We start from the raw sequence: 21,840 nt of genomic DNA, 5'->3' as shown, positions 1-21,840 counted from the left end.
TCACAGAGACCCATAGCACCCACACAAAGAGGTTTTAAACGAAGAAAGACGCATTTTATGATGTTCAAATCGGAATAATTCGAAAACGAAAAAAAATATATAGGAGCGCTTCCCCTCATAGAGTATTAAGTTCATTAAGTGTGTTATTTATTATACAAAAAGAACTGAATATTTAAATTGACCGGTTTCCGATGGGCACGTCTTTAAATATAAATAGAATCGAGTCGTGAACACGTTTTTATTTTGCGAAAAAATAAAACAAAATTTTGAGGTGTTCGTGGTCTGATCGTAGATATATTTTTGAGAGAAAAAAAATCACATCAGCCTAGTTTATTAAACTTATTGAAAACTTTTGCCCGGCGAAGACGGGCTTTATGAATTAGTAGTATGATAACATTTTTAACTTTTTATAAATCACCCCCCCCCCCCGCGTCGAGCACGTGACGGCTGTCACGTGACCCACCCCGCGTTAATTCCCGCGCTAACTTCCCATCGCGGATGTGTTCAATTTCGTGCGTGTTAACGTCTCTCTCGCAATCTCTCTCTGTCTCTGTCTCACACCTCATTGACCGCACGCTTGGCGAAGCAACTCGCTCATCTGCTCCCTTCGTAAATCGTTAAAAAAAATGAAAATACCCGCGGCAGTCGCTTTACAAAGGGATTTCGCCGACTAGGCCCGAGCCGAAGCCCCGTAGGCGTCCGTGCTTGCCTAGAAACCCTGCCGGCAGGAGGGGCCCCTCCCTCGGCCAAGTTGGGGTCCCGTACGCCGGCGGAGGTGGTGCGGTTCGGGGTTTATAATAAGAGTTGTGTTGTTGTTGTCTTGTTGCTGGACAAGGCTGAGCGAGGAGGCAGGTTTATTTGGGGGTTTCTGACAGTGGCGAGGGGGTCACGTTAGGGACAGATCTGGTTTAGGGGTCGTGGTTACGATTTGAGCTGCAGTTAGGATAAAGATGAACGTAGAGCCAGGCTGGGAGATCGTATTTTAGACTGGCGTTGAATGTGAGGGTTCGACTAGAGCTCGGGTTATAGGTAAGGTTGGGGTTATAGTTGGGTTAGGGTCAGGCTGGAGTAGGAATACAGGTCAAGGTTAGAATAGGACCGGGCTTAGGATTAGGTGCAAACCAAGGCACGAGACACGAGGCGAAGTGCCACCCACGTAGCAACTGTCCGATGCAATGAATGAATACGTGAAGTAGTTAGGAAACCATCATCATCATCCCCACCATACCCACTGTCAACTACCACTACCATCATTAAGCACGAACACATACTACCACCAGCAAACGGGAGCTGTTTCCCTTCGGGCTGAGCCGACCTAGGGGAGAGCCGTAAGCATGCGGCTTGCCTCGCTGTGCGTGCTGTGCGCCGTGGCGCAGCTGGTGGGGCTGGCGCTCTTCCTCGCCGGGTTCTTCCCCGTGCGGCACTCGCTGCCCGGACACGCGGACCCCGATCGGCTGCCCCCTGAGCCGGGCGCCTCCAACGTGACAGGTAACGGGGGGCACCGCTTCGCCCGCTGCTCTGGAGTAGGAGGATGATGATGATGACTTCGATTTAAAGCTTTCGTGATGCAGGGATTCATCTTCTTGGTTCTTTCGGTAAAGTCACGTAGAAGGGAAGTAATAAAATAATAAAAATAAAACATAATAAAATAATATAATAAAACATAATAAAATAATATAATATTATTTTAAAAATCAAACATAATAAAATAATATAATAATATTATTTTATTATGTTTTATTTGTATTATTTTATTACTTCCCTTCTACGTGACTTTACCGAAAGAACCAAGAAGATGAATCCCTGCTGTCACGAAAGCTTTAAATCGAAATTTAATCTTCTTGGTTCTTTCGGTAAATTCACGTGGAAGGGAAATAATAAAATACTATTAAAATTCCTGCCCTTTATTACTGATAACCCTACCTCCTCCCTTTGTTGCTGCTAATCCTACATAATGCACGGGCATAATATGACTTTGAGACCCCCCCTCCTACGCATTCCACAAGTAGTGACTAATCCCATATCTGCATTTTCCATAAATATGCTAAATTCCTTTGTCAAGGCGCCCTTCCTCCCCTAACCCAGCTTAAATATACGCTGCCAAGCTTGGTGGTGTTCATGCAGACGCTGTCTTTCCGACAGACCTGTTCTTCACGTCAGGACGGCTGCTTGCGTTGTGGCCGAAACGTCGTGAGAATTGTATTTTATTTGTATTATTTCCCTTCTACGTGACTTTACCGAAAGAACCAAGAAGATGAGGATGATGATGTTTCTGCTTGCCACAAATATCAGCGGTGGGGAGCCTTTTAACTGCCAAGGGCCATATTTGTAACATCATTCGTGGGCCATACAGAATTATCAACTTAAAAATTAGCCCGTTAGATTTGGTCAAACATTTAATCAACTCGCCCCTAATGCGATGGCTGGAACTGCTTCTCTTTGGTGAGGCGTGTGATGTTGGCTGGTGTGACGATGTTGCTGCTTCTCGCAACTGCTTTTCCAGGTTTGCTCCGAGATTTATTGAATTTGGGGCCATCCATAAATGACGTCACGCAATTTTTTGGACCCCCCCTCAAATATGACGTCACAAAGCTTTGCCCCCCCCCCCCCCCAAAAAAACATGCTTCAAATCGCTTTAAACTATTGTCATTGTAGTGCGTATTTAATGTGGCGCTGCACTCTGATGTTGTAGGAGAAAACATTTATTAAAAAGTCTATTTAATTAAGTAGAACGTGTTGTCTATATTTATTTAAAGTTGCGCAGTTTGATGTGACGTCACATTTCTCAACCCCACCCCCCCCTCGTCACACCGTCACAAATGGCTGACCCCCCCCCCTAGGTGCGTGACGTCATTTATGGACGGCCCCTTTCGAGTCGCGCCTGCGGTTGCCTTGGCAGGGCCAGACCAAATGATTTCGCGGGCCTCATACGACCCCTGGTGCCGTTCCCTACCCCTGCCACAAATCAAGCGCAGTCGCACCTCTGTGCTGATAACGTCCAGGAGCTATAAACCATCGCAACGCAAACTGCGGTCAGCCTCGCAGCAGCAGCGGCGGTCAACCACATCGCGCGGCGCTTTCAGATGCGCTTCTGCGGCCGTCTGGAACGTTCTGCGTTCCGATACGGTATTAGGAAGCCACTGGCGTCATTTAGATTGAAAACTAATTTAGTAAGAACTGATCTTTGTGTTTCGTTTGTCTTTCCCTACGCACCTCCGATTAGCACCGTTGGCTACGTACGGTGTGAAAGAAGTTCAACATACATACGGCCTTGCGGGTCGACCCACGTGGTGTGTCGCCTGTGACACTTTGCACAAGTGTAACTTGCCTCAAACTGTGCCACGTGTGTCATTGTACTTCGTGTGTCATCTGTGCCACTTATCGTCTCACCTGTCACCACACGTTGTGTGTGTGCCGCGCGCAGGTTCCACTCCGCAGGCCCTGGAGCCGGCGTTTGGGCGCGTGGTGCTGGTGCTGGTTGACGCTCTGCGCGCCGACTTCTTATTCGGAGTGCACGGCGCCACCAACATGCCCTACACGCACGCGCAGGCGCATGGCGGGCACGCGCTGCGCTACGCGGCACGCGCGCACCCGCCCACCGTCACCATGCCACGCGTCAAGGTGCCAGCCCACACACACACACGCACAAACAAGATCACCCGTGTAGCCTTAGCAGGCTGTTGGGGAAAGCGCTGTTAGCGAGTGGCTCCTATGGAGGCCGGCACGGTACACGAGGGGGTGGGTGGCCAACACGCCACGCCCAGCCGCCTTTGTCTCCCCAGTGGTGATATTTATACACCAGGCACTCATTTGAGGCTGAGTCGACCTCGGGGAGGCCTAGAACAGACAGAATGGGTATCGAACTCTGGTCGCCGGGTTTGTAGCGCAGGGCGCCAAAGGCTACACGTGGGCATATTGTAATGAATCCAAGGGCCATATGAAGTCAAGTTGTTGGCCATGTGAAATTCATTGTCGGGTCTATGAAATGAAGTGACTGGCTGTATCCAGCCCACGGGCCTTCTGAAGTGAAGTTGTGTGCCGTAGGTTCATAGACTAATGCATTTCTCGCCCCATCTCATCATCATCTCCCCTTCATCGCCCGCCACCTCTGACCTGCCCCCCAGGCGCTGACGTCAGGCGCCATCCCGGGCTTCCTGGACCTGCTGATGAACCTGGAGGCGGTCGCCGCGGGAGACGACACCTTCCTGTGGCAGGCGCGCGCCGCGGGGCGCCGCCTCCGTTTCCACGGCGACAACACGTGGCTCCGTCTCTTCCCGGGGACGTTCCACCAAGCCGAGGGCACCACGTCTTTCTTCGTCACCGACCACACGGAGGTGAGAGGTCAGAGGTCGTCGAAGTTTGTGAGTTCAACTCCTGGTTGAGGGGGGTGGGGGGTGCGGTTGGAGGATGGGAATCGACGCAGCCCACCATCACTGCAGCATCAACAAAATGAGTCCAGCCTTGTGGGGAAGTCACCAGCGGGTGTCCTATGAATAGCCTCGTCCCCCGCCATGGGGCAGAGGTCGCAACTGGGTACCCGATACCCGTACCCTACCCGATACCCGGCCGGGTACGGGTAGGGTACGGGTACGGCCGGGTACGGGTAGCCGTTTGCGACCCTGGTGCGGCCGGGTACGGGTAGGCCGTGAGTGACTGGTGAGTAACCGTTTGTCACTCATTTCCCAACGTCTTGTCTCTTCTCACAATTCAAGTTCCTAGAATCAACCCACCCGCGCCTGCAACATGGCTTCATCCCAGAGGTCGCAATCAGGTACCCGTACCCTACCCGTACCCGGCCGGGTACGGGTAGGGTACGGGTACGGCCGGGTACGGGTGCGGGTACCCGTTTGCGACCCTGGTGCAGCCGGGTACGGGTAAGGAATCAAAATCCGTTTGCGACGGTCTTGCCTGTTTGGCTCGCACGCGGGTGGACACGTAACGTGGTCGACAAGCACCCACCCCGCCCCCCCCCCCCCCCCCCCCCCCCCCCCCCCCAATAGGTGGACACCAACGTGACGCGGCACGTGCCGGGGGCGCTGGCGAGCGGGGACTGGCAGCTGCTGGTGCTGCACTACCTGGGCCTGGACCACATCGGGCACACGCACGGCCCCGCCAGCGCCCTCGTGCCGCACAAGCTGCGCGAGATGGACGCGGTGGTGCGCGCGGTGCACACCGCCCTGCTGCGAGAGGTGATGGGCGTGCGCGCGTACCCACACAAAGACAAAGGTCCCCCGTATAGCCTCAACGGATTGTTGGGAGCAAGTGCTGTTAGCGAGCGGCACCTACGAAGGTCGGAACGGCGCACGTGGTGAGTTGGTGTGACCGGCACCGTGCCCTGCCGCCGATGTTTTTGAATGCCGCGCCAGGTACTCGTTTCAGGCCGAGTCAACCCGGTGTCTTCCCCCGCGCAGGACGAGTCGTCGTCCCTGCCGGCGCTGCTGGTGCTGTGCGGAGATCACGGCATGTCCAACGCCGGCAGCCACGGCGGCTCGTCCGAGGAGGAGCTGCTCTCCCCGCTGCTTCTCTTGAGCTCCGCGTTCCCCCTCGCCGGTGAGCGGCGCACGACGAGGTCATCGTAGTCGTCGATACCGTCGTCGTCGTCGTCATCATCAGCGTAGTCGTCATTATGAAGGCACAGCAGCAAAGGTGCCAAGCCTGGCATGCCACCTCATTTACCCCGAAAACTAGCAACACCTCTCGGCCGTCGACACACCCGTGCCGTGCCAACCCGGCGCAGGGGAGGAGGCAGCCAGAGTTTTTTCCACCGCAACACCCGAGCCGCGCCGCTGATGACCCACACGTAGTGGCGAGATGTTAACTACCTCGCCAGGTATACAGGAAGTCGTGGGTTCGATCCCGATCCTGACGCCAGTATATTTGGAGTTTGCGGTGTCTCTCTCCCCGTGGTCGTGTGGATTTTTCTCCGGGCCCTCCGGTTTTTCCCTCCACATTTACAATGAACATCACCACGCGTTTAGAGTATTTGGCTGATTTAAATTTCCACGCGATAAGCCACTTCGTTGACCTATCATTTCCCGCCAGGTCGCTTATGAAAAAGAGCTCTTAAGCTCGGTGTGCCTTACCTGGTAAAATACAAAGTTTGACAGTTTTATAGACATGCAGTTAGAAACACGGCTCAAGCCTCGTGACTTGCTGGGTCCGATTTTGTCAATCTTTTGCCATTGCTCTTGGGAGACCCCGAAAGGGTCCCTGCGGAGGTGCTGCAGGTGGATCTGGCCGCCACCCTGTCGCTGGGAATGGGCCGCCCCGTGCCGCTCAACAGCATGGGTCACGTGATCACGGCCGCCCTGGAGCATCGGCCAATCAGAGAGCAGCTGCGTGCCCTGCAGGCCAATGCCCATCAGTTGGCCACGCTGCTGAGGGCGGGCACAGCGTCATACGCAACCGGTACAGCCAGACGTCACCATCGTCATCGTCGGTTAATGTTGTCATCGTCGTCAACATGGTGATGATTGCCATTAGCAGCGTCATCACCACCATCGTCATTGTCAATATCATCATCATCGTTATTATTGACTATATTGTCATCATTGCTATCATCATTACCACCACCTTTGTTGTCATCAATATTATCATCGTCATCATCATCATTGTCAATGTCATCATTGACATCGTCATCATCACTGTTGCCATTGATAACGATATGTGACGACAATATGTCCAACTCTGATGACGCTAATGACAATTGAGACAATTATGACGACGACTGCAACTACGATGACGGCGACAACGACGCTCGTAACGCTGCCGACGATGTCCTCAGAGCCCGGCTACCTGCACCGGGAAGCCGCGGAGCGCTGGCACGAGTCGTGGCTCCGGCAGGCGCCGGCTACCGGCTCTGGGGACGCGCCGGCGGCGCTGGCGGCGCTGGCACGCGGCCGCTACGCGGACGCCCTGCGGGGCCTCAGCCGGGCGGTGACGCGCGACCTGGCGCGGTACGACACGCGCGCCATGGCCGCCGGCAGCGCCACCGTCCTCCTGGTGCGCGACCCGCCGATGGTGGAGCACCCCCCCCACCTACGATGCCATAACCCTGACCGCCGGCCTGTCTTAAAAACTACTTAGAGTCTTTTTAATTTGCCAGGTGAGGCCCCACTGAGCTTAATAGCTCCGTTTCTTTTTCAGAAGCTACCTGGCTATCACAAACGATAGCTCAGCGAAGCAAGTGGCTTATCACGTGGGAATTTACAGCAGCCAAATGCTCCAAAAGCGTGATGTTAACTCGAAATGTAGAGGGGAAAACAGGAGAACGCGGAGATAAATCCACACGGTAACAACTCGCCCGTGCGGCGCCGCGATCAAAACAAAGGTCACAAACGCGACGGCGGCTGCCACCCAGAGCCCCCGCCAACGCTGCGCCGCCTCTGCCACCTCTGTCGCCTCTGCCGCCTCTGCCACCTCTGCCGCCTCTGTCGCCTCTGTCGCCTCTGCCGCCTCTGTCGCCTCTGTCGCCTCTGCCACCTCTGCCGCCTCTGCCAACTCTGCCGCCTCTGCCACCTCTGCCGCCTCTGTCGCCTCTGCCGCCTCTGTCGCCTCTGTCGCCTCTGCCGCCTCTGCCACCTCTGCCGCCTCTGCCACCTCTGCCGCCTCTGTCGCCTCTGTCGCCTCTGCCGCCTCTGCCACCTCTGCCGCCTCTGTCGCCTCTGTCGCCTCTGCCGCCTCTGTCGCCTCTGTCGCCTCTGCCGCCTCTGCCACCTCTGCCGCCTCTGCCACCTCTGCCGCCTCTGTCGCCTCTGTCGCCTCTGTCGCCTCTGCCGCCTCTGCCGCCTCTGCCGCCTCTGCCGCCTCTGCCGCCTCTGCCGCCTCTGTCGCCTCTGCCGCCTCTGTCGCCTCTGTCGCCTCTGTCGCCTCTGTCGCCTCTGTCGCCTCTGTCGCCTCTGTCGCCTCTGCCGCCTCTGCCGCCTCTGCCACCTCTGTCGCCTCTGTCGCCTCTGTCGCCTCTGTCGCCTCTGTCGCCTCTGTCGCCTCTGTCGCCTCTGCCGCCTCTGCCACCTCTGTCGCCTCTGTCGCCTCTGCCACCTCTGCCACCTCTGTCGCCTCTGCCACCTCTGCCGCCTCTGCCACCTCTGCCGCCTCTGTCGCCTCTGTCGCCTCTGTCGCCTCTGTCGCCTCTGCCGCCTCTGCCGCCTCTGCCACCTCTGCCGCCTCTGTCGCCTCTGTCGCCTCTGTCGCCTCTGTCGCTTCTGTCGCCTCTGCCGCCTCTGCCGCCTCTGTCGCCTCTGCCGCCTCTGCCGCCTCTGTCGCCTCTGTCGCCTCTGTCGCCTCTGCCGCCTCTGTCGCCTCTGTCGCCTCTGTCGCCTCTGTCGCCTCTGCCGCCTCTGCCGCCTCTGCCGCCTCTGCCGCCTCTGTCGCCTCTGTCGCCTCTGCCGCCTCTGTCGCCTCTGTCGCCTCTGTCGCCTCTGCCGCCTCTGTCGCCTCTGTCGCCTCTGTCGCCTCTGCCGCCTCTGCCACCTCTGTCGCCTCTGCCACCTCTGCCACCTCTGTCGCCTCTGCCACCTCTGCCGCCTCTGCCACCTCTGCCGCCTCTGTCGCCTCTGTCGCCTCTGTCGCCTCTGTCGCCTCTGTCGCCTCTGCCGCCTCTGCCGCCTCTGCCACCTCTGCCGCCTCTGTCGCCTCTGTCGCCTCTGTCGCTTCTGTCGCCTCTGCCGCCTCTGCCGCCTCTGTCGCCTCTGCCGCCTCTGCCACCTCTGTCGCCTCTGTCGCCTCTGTCGCCTCTGCCGCCTCTGTCGCCTCTGTCGCCTCTGTCGCCTCTGCCGCCTCTGCCGCCTCTGCCACCTCTGTCGCCTCTGTCGCCTCTGCCGCCTCTGTCGCCTCTGTCGCCTCTGTCGCCTCTGTCGCCTCTGCCGCCTCTGTCGCCTCTGTCGCCTCTGTCGCCTCTGTCGCCTCTGCCGCCTCTGTCGCCTCTGTCGCCTCTGTCGCCTCTGTCGCCTCTGCCGCCTCTGTCGCCTCTGTCGCCTCTGCCGCCTCTGTCGCCTCTGCCGCCTCTGTCGCCTCTGCCACCTCTGCCACCTCTGCCACCTCTGTCGCCTCTGCCACCTCTGTCGCCTCTGTCGCCTCTGTCGCCTCTGCCACCTCTGCCACCTCTGCCGCCTCTGTCGCCTCTGTCGCCTCTGTCGCCTCTGCCACCTCTGTCGCCTCTGTCGCCTCTGTCGCCTCTGTCGCCTCTGTCGCCTCTGTCGCCTCTGCCGCCTCTGCCGCCTCTGTCGCCTCTGCCACCTCTGCCACCTCTGCCGCCTCTGTCGCCTCTGTCGCCTCTGTCGCCTCTGTCGCCTCTGCCACCTCTGCCACCTCTGCCGCCTCTGTCGCCTCTGCCACCTCTGTCGCCTCTGCCACCTCTGCCACCTCTGCCGCCTCTGTCGCCTCTGTCGCCTCTGTCGCCTCTGTCGCCTCTGCCACCTCTGTCGCCTCTGTCGCCTCTGTCGCCTCTGTCGCCTCTGTCGCCTCTGCCACCTCTGTCGCCTCTGTCGCCTCTGTCGCCTCTGTCGCCTCTGTCGCCTCTGCCACCTCTGCCACCTCTGCCGCCTCTGTCGCCTCTGTCACCTCTGTCGCCTCTGCCGCCTCTGTCGCCTCTGCCACCTCTGCCACCTCTGCCACCTCTGCCGCCTCTGTCGCCTCTGTCGCCTCTGCCGCCTCTGTCGCCTCTGTCGCCTCTGTCGCCTCTGCCACCTCTGCCACCTCTGCCGCCTCTGTCGCCTCTGTCGCCTCTGTCGCCTCTGTCGCCTCTGCCGCCTCTGTCGCCTCTGTCGCCTCTGTCGCCTCTGTCGCTTCTGTCGCCTCTGTCGCCTCTGCCGCCTCTGCCGCCTCTGTCGCCTCTGTCGCCTCTGTCGCCTCTGCCGCCTCTGTCGCCTCTGTCGCCTCTGCCGCCTCTGCCGCCTCTGTCGCCTCTGTCGCCTCTGTCGCCTCTGTCGCCTCTGTCGCCTCTGTCGCCTCTGTCGCCTCTGCCGCCTCTGTCGCCTCTGCCGCCTCTGCCGCCTCTGTCGCCTCTGCCGCCTCTGCCGCCTCTGCCACCTCTGCCACCTCTGCCACCTCTGCCGCCTCTGTCGCCTCTGTCGCCTCTGCCGCCTCTGTCGCCTCTGCCGCCTCTGTCGCCTCTGCCGCCTCTGCCGCCTCTGTCGCCTCTGCCGCCTCTGCCGCCTCTGCCGCCTCTGCCGCCTCTGCCGCCTCTGCCGCCTCTGTCGCCTCTGTCGCCTCTGCCGCCTCTGTCGCCTCTGCCGCCTCTGTCGCCTCTGTCGCCTCTGCCGCCTCTGCCGCCTCTGCCGCCTCTGCCGCCTCTGTCGCCTCTGTCGCCTCTGCCGCCTCTGCCGCCTCTGCCGCCTCTGCCGCCTCTGTCGCCTCTGCCGCCTCTGCCGCCTCTGCCGCCTCTGTCGCCTCTGTCGCCTCTGCCGCCTCTGCCGCCTCTGCCGCCTCTGCCGCCTCTGTCGCCTCTGTCGCCTCTGCCGCCTCTGTCGCCTCTGCCGCCTCTGTCGCCTCTGTCGCCTCTGTCGCCTCTGTCGCCTCTGCCGCCTCTGTCGCCTCTGTCGCCTCTGTCGCCTCTGTCGCCTCTGCCGCCTCTGTCGCCTCTGTCGCCTCTGCCGCCTCTGCCGCCTCTGCCGCCTCTGTCGCCTCTGTCGCCTCTGTCGCCTCTGTCGCCTCTGCCGCCTCTGCCGCCTCTGCCGCCTCTGTCGCCTCTGTCGCCTCTGTCGCCTCTGCCGCCTCTGCCGCCTCTGTCGCCTCTGCCGCCTCTGTCGCCTCTGTTGCCTCTGCCGCCTCTGCCGCCTCTGCCGCCTCTGCCGCCTCTGTCGCCTCTGTCGCCTCTGTCGCCTCTGCCGCCTCTGTCGCCTCTGCCGCCTCTGTCGCCTCTGCCGCCTCTGTCGCCTCTGTCGCCTCTGTCGCCTCTGTCGCCTCTGCCGCCTCTGCCGCCTCTGCCGCCTCTGTCGCCTCTGCCGCCTCTGCCGCCTCTGCCGCCTCTGCCGCCTCTGCCGCCTCTGTCGCCTCTGCCGCCTCTGCCGCCTCTGCCGCCTCTGTCGCCTCTGTCGCCTCTGTCGCCTCTGTCGCCTCTGTCGCCTCTGCCGCCTCTGTCGCCTCTGTCGCCTCTGTCGCCTCTGTCGCCTCTGCCGCCTCTGTCGCCTCTGTCGCCTCTGCCGCCTCTGTCGCCTCTGTCGCCTCTGCCGCCTCTGTCGCCTCTGTCGCCTCTGCCGCCTCTGTCGCCTCTGCCGCCTCTGTCGCCTCTGCCGCCTCTGTCGCCTCTGTCGCCTCTGCCGCCTCTGCCGCCTCTGTCGCCTCTGCCACCTCTGCCGCCTCTGTCGCCTCTGTCGCCTCTGCCACCTCTGCCGCCTCTGCCACCTCTGCCGCCTCTGTCGCCTCTGTCGCCTCTGCTGCCTCTGCCGCCTCTGTCGCCACCGAAACAACTGGAACAGCAATTGGCAGCTGTCACGAACAGAGCGGCCATTAGGGGAACTCGCCACCACCGCTACCACGTCACCGAAACAGCCGAGATGCAGGCGGCACGTGGACTGTCGCGACCATCGCGATCGAAACGGCCGATACAACCACCATCGCAACTGCCATTGCAACCATCGCAACTACCATCGCAACTACCATTGCAACTACAACAACCATTGCAACTACCATTGCAACTACAAGCAACCATCGCAACTACCATCGCAACTACCATTGCAACTACAACAACCATCGCAACTACCATTGCAACCACAACAACCATCGCAACTACCATTGCAACTACAACCACCATCGCAACTACCATTGCAACTACAACAACCATCGCAACTGCCATTGCAACTACAACCACCATCGCAACTACCATTGCAACCACAACAACCATCGCAACTGCCATTGCAACTACAACCACCATCGCAACTACCATTGCAACTACAACAACCATCGCAACTGCCATTGCAACTACAACCACCATCGCAACTACCATTGCAACCACAACAACCATCGCAACTGCCATTGCAACTACAACCACCATCGCAACTACCATTGCAACTACAACAACCATCGCAACTGCCATTGCAACTACAACAACCATCGCAACTACCATTGCAACTACAACCACCATCGCAACTACCATTGCAACTACAACAACCATCGCAACTGCCATTGCAACTACAGCCACCATCACAACTACCATTGCAACTACAACAACCATCGCAACTGCCATTGCAACTACAACAACCATCGCAACTACCATTGCAACTACAACAACCATCGCAACTACCATTGCAACTACAACAACCATCGCAACTACCATTGCAACTACAACAACCATCGCAACTACCATTGCAACTACAACAACCATCGCAACTACCATTGCAACCACAACCACCACCACAACTGCCGTGGCCAATACGTCGGTTAATCATCAACATCAACCACCGCCATCACAACCACCGCAGCCTGGACCGACCGCGACAGCTACCACAATCACCACCACGATGGCGTGCGCTCACACGGTCAGATAAAGCAGGCGGGTGCTGTGCGGCGGTGCAGGCGCTGCTGCTCGTGGTGGTTTCGGCGTGGGCATGCGGCCAGGATGGCGGCGGTGGTGGCGGGTGGCGGTGGTTGTGCAGTGCTCGGGGAGGTGCGAGTCTCCGCCGCGGTGTTCTGGGTGGGCTTGGCGGCAGTGCTGGCGCTCGCCGTCGCGGCCAACCAGAGCGCGTGCTCGCTGGCGCGCACGCACGACAGAGCGGGGTGAGACACGCGCCACACACGCAGACACAGACAGTGGCATGCAAACATGTGGTGTAGTGTCAGCGGAGAAATGCAGCAGCAGCAGAAGCAACGTTCGCACGTATTTCCTTGTGTGTGCTCGTGCACGTGCGCACCTGCTCGTTAATAATGTTTCCCCCAGCAGGCTGTATGGTTAGTGGGATCTCCATGTCTACCGTGTGTGTACGCGTGTGTGTACACGCGTGTGTGTGTGCGTCCACACGCGTGTGTACGCGTGTGTGCGTGTGTGCGTGTGTACACGCGTGTGTGTGTGTGTACGTGTGTGTGTGTGTACACGTGTGTGTGTGTACACGTGTGTGTGTGTACACGTGTGTGTGTGTGTGTACACGTGTGTGTGTGTACACGTGTGTGTGCGTGTGTACACGCGTGTGTGTGTGTGTGTGTACACGTGTGTATGTGTACACGTGTGTGTGTACACGTGTGTGTGCGTGTGTACACGCGTGTGTGCGTGTGTACGCGCGTGTATGTGTACACGTGTGTGTGTGTACACGTGTGTATGTGTACACGCGTGTGTGTGTACACGTGTGTGTGTGTACACGTGTGTGTGCGTGTGTACACGCGTGTGTGTGTGTGTACACGTGTGTGTGTGTACACGCGTGTGTGTGTACACGCGTGTGTGTGTACGCGCGCGTGTGTGTGCGTCCACGCACGTGCGGCAGGGCGAGTGGCGGCGAGCGGGGGCTGCTGTGCCGTTGGCCCCTCCCCGCCGTGGCCGCCCTCCTCGCCGCGCCAGCTGCTCTCGTAGCCGCGGCAACCGCCATCGCTTGGACCAGACGGTGCTCGTCATCGTCGTCGTCCTCCGTAACTGCCGCTGCCCGCCACCACCGTCGTCGGCGGCCGCCGCAGCTCGCCGCGGTCGCTGACGCCGCCGGGCTGGGCCTGGCTCGGCGGCATGGCGGCTCACGCGGCGAGCCTCGCCTCGAGCAGCTTCGTGGAGGAAGAGCACCTCACCTGGTACTACCTGGGCGCCTCCCTGCTGGCCGTGATGGTCGCCCGCCAGGCCCCGCTGCCCACGGACGATGGCGATGGCGGCGGCGGCGGTGGTGGCTTCGATGACGGCGGCGGCGGCGGTGGTGGTGGTGGCGGCGGAGCCGGGTGGAGCGGGGGTGGCGGTGCTGTGCGGGGTGGCGGTCGCCTTCCGCCTGCTGCGCTCGTGGAACCAGACGGGCGTCCAATGGGTGGAGCTGATGGACATTGGCGACTGGCTGAGGAGGTGAGGGATGATGAACAGTGGTTGTGATGGTGATGGTGGTGGCGATAATGATGGGAAAGATGATGATGACTGATGATGATTGATGGTGAAGATGATGAGTAAGTGGAGTTGATGGTTATCTGCGAATTCTAGTGGTGATTACGTGAAGCGGTGCTGGGCCTCCCCTAGGTTGACTCGACCTTTAAACGAGTACCTGCTGCGACAGCAGTACTTGCCCCAACAGTCTGTTGAGGCTACACGGGGGATCTTTGTCTTTGTTGTGCGTAGGCCCGAGCAGGCGTTGCTGCTGCGTGTGCTGGCCGGCGTGGCGTGCGCGTGTCTGTGCGCGTGTCTGTGCGCTCGCTGCCCGGGGATCGCTCGCCGCCTCCTCGTCCTGCTGGGCCTCACGGCGCTCGCCCACGCGCACGTCACGCTCAGCGAGTGAGACGCTCGCACGCACACTTGCACACACTCACACTCACACACTCACACACACGTACACACACTCACACACTCACACACTCACACGCATACGCTCGCACACACTCGCACTCACACACTCGCACACACACACTCACACGCACACACTCACACACTCACACACTCACACGCACACACGCACACACTCACACGCATACACTCGCACACACTCGCACTCACACACTCGCGCTCGCACAATCGCACACTCACACACTCACACACTCGCACGCACACACGCATACACTCGCACGCACGCACACACTCGCACACACACACTCACACACTCGCACGCACACACACACTCACACACTCGCACACACACACACACACACTCACACGCACACACACTCACTCGCACACTCACACACTCGCACTCACACACTCGCACTCACACACTCGCACGCTCACACACACACACACTCACACGCACACACACACTCACACGCACACACTCGCACGCACACACATCACGCTCAGCGAGTGAGACACTCGCACGCACGCACTCACTCGCACACTCACACACTCGCACGCACACACTCACGCTCACACACTCGCACGCACACACTCACTCACTCGCACGCACACACTCACACGCACACACTCACACGCACACACTCGCCCACGCGCACGTCACGCTCAGCGAGTGAGATGCTCGCACACACACACTCACACACTCACACACTCGCACACTCACACACTCGCACGCACACACTCACTCGCACACACACACTCGCACACACACACACGCTCGCACGCACACACACACATGCTAATACACACAGCGAGTGAGACACGCACACACTCACACACTCGCACACACTCACTCATACACTCGCACACACACACACTCGCACGCACACACTCACACACTCGCACGCACACACTCACTCATACACTCGCACACACACACTCGCACACACTCACTCATACACTTGCACACACACACACACTCGCACGCACACACTCACACACTCGCACACATGCTAATACACACAGCGAGTGAGAAGCACACACACTCACACCGGAACACACACGCACACACCGGAACACACACGCACACATACTAAGACACAGCGAGTAAGACGCGCACACACACACTAATACACACACACACACTTACTCATACACTCACACAGTGAGTGATACGCACACACACACCAATACACACACACACTTACTCATACACTCACACAGTGAGTGATACGCACACACACACTAATACACACACACACACTTACTCATACACTCACACAGTGAGTGATATGCACACACACACACAGTCATATACACGCTTACACACTCACAAATGTGCATACACAACGAGTAAGATGTCAGTTCGCTTCATTGGAAAACTTACAAAGTGCGATTGTCCAACTCCCGTCAGCGGAGTCACAGAAGCGCGCACGATTGCCGCTTGCGCCGCCGGCGTGCTCCTGTTGGGCGCCGTCGAGCAGCTGCGGCGCCGGTGGCGCATTTTGGGAAGCGGAGATGGGGGGGATGGCGGCGGCGGCAGCAGCGGCAGCAGCGGGGTTCCCGCGCCGTCGTTCCTGGCGCCCGCCATCGCTGCGCTGACTCTGATCGTGGCTGCGCTGACGCGCCCGCACAACCTGCCCGCGCTGGCGCTGTGGGTGCTCATGCAGGCCGGACTTGAGTGGCTCCTGAGCCGGGAGCCGGGCCGCGCCAGCGCCGCGCACATCGCTCTCACGTACCACTGCCTGGGACAAGCGGCCTTCTACCAGCAGGTGCCGCCCATGCCTACCCGCCCCCCCCCTAAGCCCGCGTACGTGAGCGTGTGTGGTGTTGACGTGTGTGTGTGTGTGTTGACGTGTGTGTGTGTGTGTGTTGACGTGTGTGTGTGTGTGTTGACGTGTGTGTGTGTGTGTGTTGACGTGTGTGTGTGTGTGTTGACGTGTGTGTGTGTGTGTGTTGACGTGTGTGTGTGTGTGTGTTGACGTGTGTGTGTGTGTGTTGACGTGTGTGTGTGTGTGTGTTGACGTGTGTGTGTGTGTGTTGACGTGTGTGTGTGTGTGTGTTGACGTGTGTGTGTGTGTGTTGACGTGTGTGTGTGTTGACGTGTGTGTGTGTTGACGTGTGTGTGTGTTGACGTGTGTGTGTGTTGACGTGTGTGTGTGTTGACGTGTGTGTTCACGTGTGTGTGTTGACGTGTGTGTGTGTTGACGTGTGTGTGTGTTGACGTGTGTGTTCACGTGTGTGTGTTGACGTGTGTGTGTGTGTGTGTTGACGTGTGTGTGTGTTGACGTGTGTGTGTGTTGACGTGTGTGTGTGTTGACGTGTGTGTTCACGTGTGTGTGTTGACGTGTGTGTGTGTGTGTGTGTTGACGTGTGTGTGTGTGTGTTGACGTGTGTGTGTGTTGACGTGTGTGTTGACGTGTGTGTGTGTTGACGTGTGTGTTCACGTGTGTGTGTTGACGTGTGTGTGTGTGTGTTGACGTGTGTGTGTGTGTTGACGTGTGTGTGTGTGTGTTGACGTGTGTGTGTGTGTGTGTTGACGTGTGTGTGTGTGTGTTGACGTGTGTGTGTGTGTGTTGACGTGTGTGTGGTGTTGACGTGTGTGTGTGTGTGTTGACGTGTGTGTGTGTGTGTGTTGACGTGTGTGTGTGTGTGTTGACGTGTGTGTGTGTGTGTTGACGTGTGTGTGTGTTGACGTGTGTGTGTGTTGACGTGTGTGTGTGTTGACGTGTGTGTGTGTTGACGTGTGTGTTCACGTGTGTGTGTTGACGTGTGTGTGTGTGTGTTGACGTGTGTGTGTGTGTGTTGACGTGTGTGTGTGTTGACGTGTGTGTGTGTGTTGACGTGTGTGTGTGTTGACGTGTGTGTGTGTGTGTTGACGTGTGTGTGTGTGTGTGTTGACGTGTGTGTGTGTTGACGTGTGTGTTCACGTGTGTGTGTTGACGTGCGTGTGTGTGTGTTGACGTGTGTGTGTGTTGACGTGTGTGTGTTCACGTGTGTGTGTTGACGTGCGTGTGTGTTGACGTGTGTGTGTTCACGTGTGTGTGTTGACGTGTGTGTGTGTTGACGTGTGTGTGTTCACGTGTGTGTGTTGACGTGTGTGTGTGTTGACGTGTGTGTGTTGACGTGTGTGTGTTCACGTGTGTGTGTTGACGTGTGTGTGTGTTGACGTGTGTGTGTTCACGTGTGTGTGTTGACGTGTGTGTGTGTTGACGTGTGTGTGTTCACGTGTGTGTGTTGACGTGTGTGTGTGTTGACGTGTGTGTGTTGACGTGTGTGTGTTCACGTGTGTGTGTTGACGTGTGTGTGTGTTGACGTGTGTGTGTTCACGTGTGTGTGTTGACGTGTGTGTGTGTTGACGTGCGTGTGTTGACGTGTGTGTGTTCACGTGTGTGTGTTGACGTGTGTGTGTGTTGACGTGTGTGTGTTGACGTGCGTGTGTGGAGCGGTAGTGCAATCGTTAACCCGAGTCAACGACGGTTAATGGCGGCGAATATATGAACCTATCCTGGGCCTCCTCGAGGTTGACTCGGCCTTAAATGCATACCTGTTACGGACCTTAAACGTCAGCACTTGGGTGGTTATGGCCGCCCGCCCCCTCCACAGGTGTTCGCTCACGGCACTCGCCCCGACAGTCTGTCAAAGGCCACACGGGGAGGAGGGACCTTTGTTGTTGTCTGCCCGTTAGGGCAACTCCAACGGGCTGGCGAGCGTGGACGTTGCGGCCGGCTACGTGGGCCAGCGCTCGCACTCGGGCCTGCTGGCCGTGCTGCTCACGGCGGTCTGCACCTTCACGGGGCCCCTCACCTGGGCGGCCGCCGTGGCCGCCACCCTCCAGCGCGTCACCGCCCCCCACAGGTGCCCACGCGCTCACCCCCTCGCTCGCTCGCTCGCTCCCTCACTCGCTCCCTCACTCGCTGACTCGCTCGCTCACTCGCTCACCCCCTCTCCTCTCTGGAGCCGGGTCCACACCCGCTCCAATGGATTCGTCCTCATTTTGACTCGTCAGTACATTGCAGTCATGAATGTTGGCTGCCGCAATATGCATCTGGGAGCGCCACCGCCCCCCCCCTCCCTTTGACCAATTTATTCTGCTCCAGCCTCATCTCGCACCTCCAACTCGCAAGTGTTGTCCATGTGCTGAGCTAAAGAAGTTCAACGGACACCTTGTCCCATCCGCCGCTGCTGCTGCTGCTGCCGCCCCGTCCTCTCATTCTCATCCCGCGACCCCCGCGCGGAGGTGCTGACCTTTTGACCCCCCCCCCCCCCCCATTCCCCCCCCACCACCACCCCCCGCCCGGCCCAGGCTGCCGGGCGCCGTGGACGAGGCCTGTGCGGCCCTAGCGTTGGCGCGGGCCGTGCCCCTGGTGGGGTACCTGGCGCTGGCGGCGGCCCAGCGCTACCACCTCTTCATCTGGAGCGTCTTCTCCCCCAAGCTGCTGTACGAGGCGGCGCACGCCGCGTTTGCGGCGCTCGTTCTCGTCGCCCTGCGCTGCATAGCGTGAGAAGCGCCTGGAAGCAGGGGGCGCACGGAGAGAGAGATGGGGAGAGATGGGGAGAGTGAGAGGAAAGAGGGGGGGAGGACATGGCGAGTGAGGGGAGAGAGAAGTTTGTGTCACTGTTTACCTAACGCCAGCCTGTGCGTGCGTTTTTTAAACATTATTTATGAATGAATGGCTGAAATATATTTTTACCGCTATGTGTGAATCAATATCCAGGAAGTGCCAGTGCACTAGAGAAAGTGGCAAGCTCTAATCTCAGCCGAGGATCGATTCAACGAGTCACTCCTATGGGGTGAAGAACGTTTCCCACTTTGTGTGGGGAGTTCACGATGGTCATCCTGTGGATAGACCGACCCCCATCATGGGAATATGGAATTGATCCAAGCCCAACCTCGTCAGAGCCGGGAGATTTTGGGCTGTAGGTCGTTACATGTCCGAATCGGAATCAGAATCTTGACTTGTGTAGACAAGTTCCCACGGATGCACTCGGAGACGGAGGTAGGTTATGGGCTTTCGCCAAGGGGTTTATTACTGGTTAACAATCTAACACACACGAGGGTACACAACTCCCAGGGGCTAGGGGTCCTACTCTGAGTCCGGGTCCCTGCCGGCTAGCTCCGGTCTCTCTCTCTCGTGTCGGATCGGGGACTCTGCCGACTCCACCGAGCGGAGAGAGAAGCACCTCTACGGCTACCACCGGCTTCTCCCCAGACTCACCACTCGATCCCTCTCTACCCCTGGTTCCCTCTTCACCCTTCGTACTCTACCCGTTGCCGCAGTGACCCCGCTTTTGTCACGGGGTCTCCCTTAGGTATTCTAGGAGACGTGACGTCATCGCACTGAACGACGGCACACATCACGTCACGTCCCCATTTTACGCCTCTACACTTGGACTGGAGGAACCCGATGAGCATTGAATCTTTTTTTTTTACAGATGTCCAGAATGGGTGGGTCAGCAAGTTACATATGTGTGTGTCGGACTTCGTGAGCACCGTACGTAGACAACCGTGCTAATTGGAGGTGCGGGGTTACATTCCCTTCCAAGGAATGGAACGCATCCGAGAAGAGATTTGGCGGTGAAAAGAGATCTTGTGCGCAGGTGCCGGGTCGATTGTCACATCACATGACCGTGAGACGTGCCGGTGGTGGCTTAGAGAGGCCTCAATCCAGCAGTGGATGGACCCTGGCTCTTGATGATGAATAAATGCTTCTGAAAACCACATTCCTTGCAGCATTGCTGATTTGTTCCCAACACAACTGCCCCTTCATACCCCATTGGTCACTCACACGAGGCTGTGCGGCTGATGGCTTGTGTAAGGTAAATCAGAATCAGAAAGGGTTTTATTCGCCATGAAAGTTCGCACAGACAAGGAATTTACTTTGGCAGGAAGGTGCATACATTCAACATATAGGAATCTCAAATAAGTGGTTTACAAGTCTAACTATACTAAAGGTACAAAGTCTAACTAATACTAAGGAGCTAAAGTATGTAACAATTGAATAAAATAAAATCTAAAATATACAATAGCTATAATATATACAATATAAAATTACAAAAATGCAAATAGGGTAACAGTGCAAAAATGGCAGGGTGTCATTGTGCAGACATTGTGTTAAGCATTCATATTTTGTAATGTGATGGCTGTATGAAGGCAACATTGCGTATGTTGTTATTCAAGTTGGAGGTATTATATTGACTGTTCAAGAAAAGTGAGCGAGCTTTGGCACAGAACACATCATGGCTAGATGAGATAGTGGCCTACGGCAGTGTTTCGATTGAAAGCTTTCGTGACTGCAGGGATTCATCTTCTTGGTTCTTTCGGTAAAGTCACGTAGAAGGGAAATAATAAAATTAAAAAAATGAAACATAATAAATTACAATTCTCACGACGTTTTGGCCACAACGCTGCTAATCCTGCATAATGCACGGGCATAATGACTTTAAACCCCCCACCAAACATACGCATTTCATAAGTAGTACTAATCGCATATCTGCATTTCCCATAAATATGCTAAATTCCTCTTGATATGCTAATTCATTTGTCAAGGCGCCCTTCCCCCCTCCATCCCAGCTTAAATAGTCGCTCCAAGCCTGGAGTGTGTCATTCAGACTCTGTCTTCTCGACAGACCTGTTCTTCACCTGAGGACGGCTGCTTGCGTTGTGGCCGAAACGTCGTGAAAATTATTTTGTTTTATTTTTATTGTTTAATTATGTTTTATTATTTTTTTATTTCCATTCTACGTTTCTTTACCGAAAGAACCAAGAAGATACGGCAGTGTTGTTCACTAATTTTCTGAGGGGGTCCACTTTGGCCGATAATACATCATCAGTGTGATGAGGGCCGCCACACATTTGAAACCATTGTAGGTTTGACGGCAGCACGCTGATGATGTGTGTGTTGTCGGGGACCGCCAGTGACCCACGGGCCTTGCAATGAAGAACACTGGCCTACAAGGTGAAGAATCGTTCCAATGTAAATAAATACGAACACTTGGCACACGAACAAACCTGGTCCGTATGTCCAGTTGCCTGTTCGGACCGAGAGTCGTAAGTTCAACCGCCATGCAATAGATGGCGGTAGTGGTGTCTACATCTACAGAACGTGAAGAACCAGTGGCATCTACATCTACAGAACGTGAAGAACCAGTGACATCTACAGAACGTGAAGAACCAGTGGCATCTACATCTGCAGAACGTGAGGAACCAGTGGCATCTACATCTGCAGAACGTGAGGAACCAGTGGCATCTACATCTGCAGAACGTGAAGAACCAGTGACATCTGCAGAACGTGAAGAACCAGTGGCATCTACATCTGCAGAACGTGAAGAACCAGTGGCATCTACATCTGCAGAACGTGAGGAACCAATGACATCTGCAGAACGTGAATAACCAGTGGCATCTACATCTGCAGAACGTGAAGAACCAATGGCATCTGTAGAAC

General features: G+C 57.3%; 1 protein-coding gene across 1 annotated transcript; it reads left to right on the top strand.

Annotated features, from left to right (window-relative positions):
- The first annotated feature begins 454 nt into the window (after positions 1–454).
- On the top strand, positions 455–20,117 carry PIGG (phosphatidylinositol glycan anchor biosynthesis class G (EMM blood group)). Its single transcript, XM_078623807.1, is given in 16 exon segments — positions 455–1,488; positions 3,425–3,621; positions 4,125–4,334; positions 5,001–5,189; positions 5,412–5,550; positions 6,196–6,408; positions 6,785–7,002; positions 12,514–12,582; positions 12,584–12,714; positions 13,413–13,568; positions 13,570–13,855; positions 13,857–13,966; positions 14,234–14,386; positions 15,810–16,167; positions 18,084–18,253; positions 18,702–20,117. Coding segments are annotated over 16 exon segments (2,952 nt in total). The 5' UTR covers positions 455–1,334; the 3' UTR covers positions 18,901–20,117.
- The last annotated feature ends 1,723 nt before the right edge of the window (positions 20,118–21,840 follow it).

This window comes from Lampetra planeri, unplaced genomic scaffold (assembly GCF_965212315.1).
Source record: "Lampetra planeri unplaced genomic scaffold, kcLamPlan1.2.h2 scaffold_462, whole genome shotgun sequence".
Taxonomy (NCBI): Eukaryota; Metazoa; Chordata; class Hyperoartia; order Petromyzontiformes; family Petromyzontidae; genus Lampetra; species Lampetra planeri.
The sequence above is the reverse complement of the archived record's forward strand: the minus strand, read 5'-3'. Positions and strand labels throughout refer to the sequence as shown.